We start from the raw sequence: 1,019 nt of genomic DNA, 5'->3' as shown, positions 1-1,019 counted from the left end.
ACCTAAAAGGTGTGAATCCAGTACTGTCCTTTTTGTCAAGTATTATGATATCGGAGAGAATTAATAAAACACACCAATGAAACACAAACACTTCTCACTTATATCTTAGAAACGGAGAGAATTAATAAAACATACCAATGAAACACAAACACTTCTCACTTGTATCTTAGAAATGGAGGGAATTAATAAAACACACCAATGAAACATAACATTCTTACAAGCATGCATTATTGTTCACAATGTGTGTAGGAAAAAGGTGGTCTAGACTGGTGGTAAAAAGAAAATCCTTTGTGAGATGTCTTGCCTGTTTCATTGTGAGAATAGAATAATATTAAGTTATTAGCACATTTAACTGTATAACATAAACTTTAACATTTAACTGTATAACATAAACGTTTAGATAAAGTTTAAAATGTGTGTCATTTTTAAAGGAGTTGACAGATGCTCAGCTACAGACCTTCTTAGAAGGTGGTAAGTTAACGGTAGCAGGCCAGGAACTACAGGAGGGAGAAGTTCGGATCATGTACTCCTTCAGTGGGGAGAAGTCCAAAGAACTGGCAGAAAGATATGAAGCACATGCCCAGGCTGACGTAAGTGGTAACTGACTGTAACACTTTTTTTCACCGAGGTTAGACAACCTTTAACCTAGATTTAGTTTGTAACACGTGGCACAACAGCATGATTATTGATCTGATTGTTATAATTAGTATGATATACCTACTACTAGTAATAGAAATCTATTTTAAAATGTAATACTGTCCTTGTGAATCCAGCGTTTAGGTCATTATAAAACTATGATATTACTACATGAACTTGTAAACTTGACAGAAATGTCTGTTTTGTTGTTGTTGTATATCATAATACTTGACAAAATACTGTCCTTGTGAATCCAGCTTTGAGGTCATTATAAAACTATGATATTACTACATGAACTTGTAAACTTGACAGAAATGTCTGTTTTGTTGTTGTTGTTTTCTAAGATATAAGTGAGAAGTGTTTGTGTTTCATTGGTATGTTTT

At 33.4% G+C, this 1,019-nt stretch overlaps 1 protein-coding gene across 1 annotated transcript in view; it reads left to right on the top strand.

Moving 5' to 3' along the window:
• Positions 1-1,019, top strand: part of LOC106475945 (isoleucine--tRNA ligase, cytoplasmic-like) — a 12,827-nt gene that overhangs the window by 3,546 nt on the left and 8,262 nt on the right. The window contains exon 3 of the mRNA XM_013936620.2: positions 432-590. Coding sequence (XP_013792074.2) covers positions 432-590 — 159 coding nt within the window. The remainder of the gene's footprint in view (positions 1-431; positions 591-1,019) is intronic.

The sequence above is a fragment of the Limulus polyphemus genome, unplaced genomic scaffold (genome assembly GCF_000517525.1).
Source record: "Limulus polyphemus unplaced genomic scaffold, Limulus_polyphemus-2.1.2 Scaffold9489, whole genome shotgun sequence".
NCBI classification, from domain to species: Eukaryota; Metazoa; Arthropoda; class Merostomata; order Xiphosura; family Limulidae; genus Limulus; species Limulus polyphemus.
Note: the sequence above shows the minus strand (reverse complement) of the source record. Positions and strands in the feature narration are given on the sequence as shown.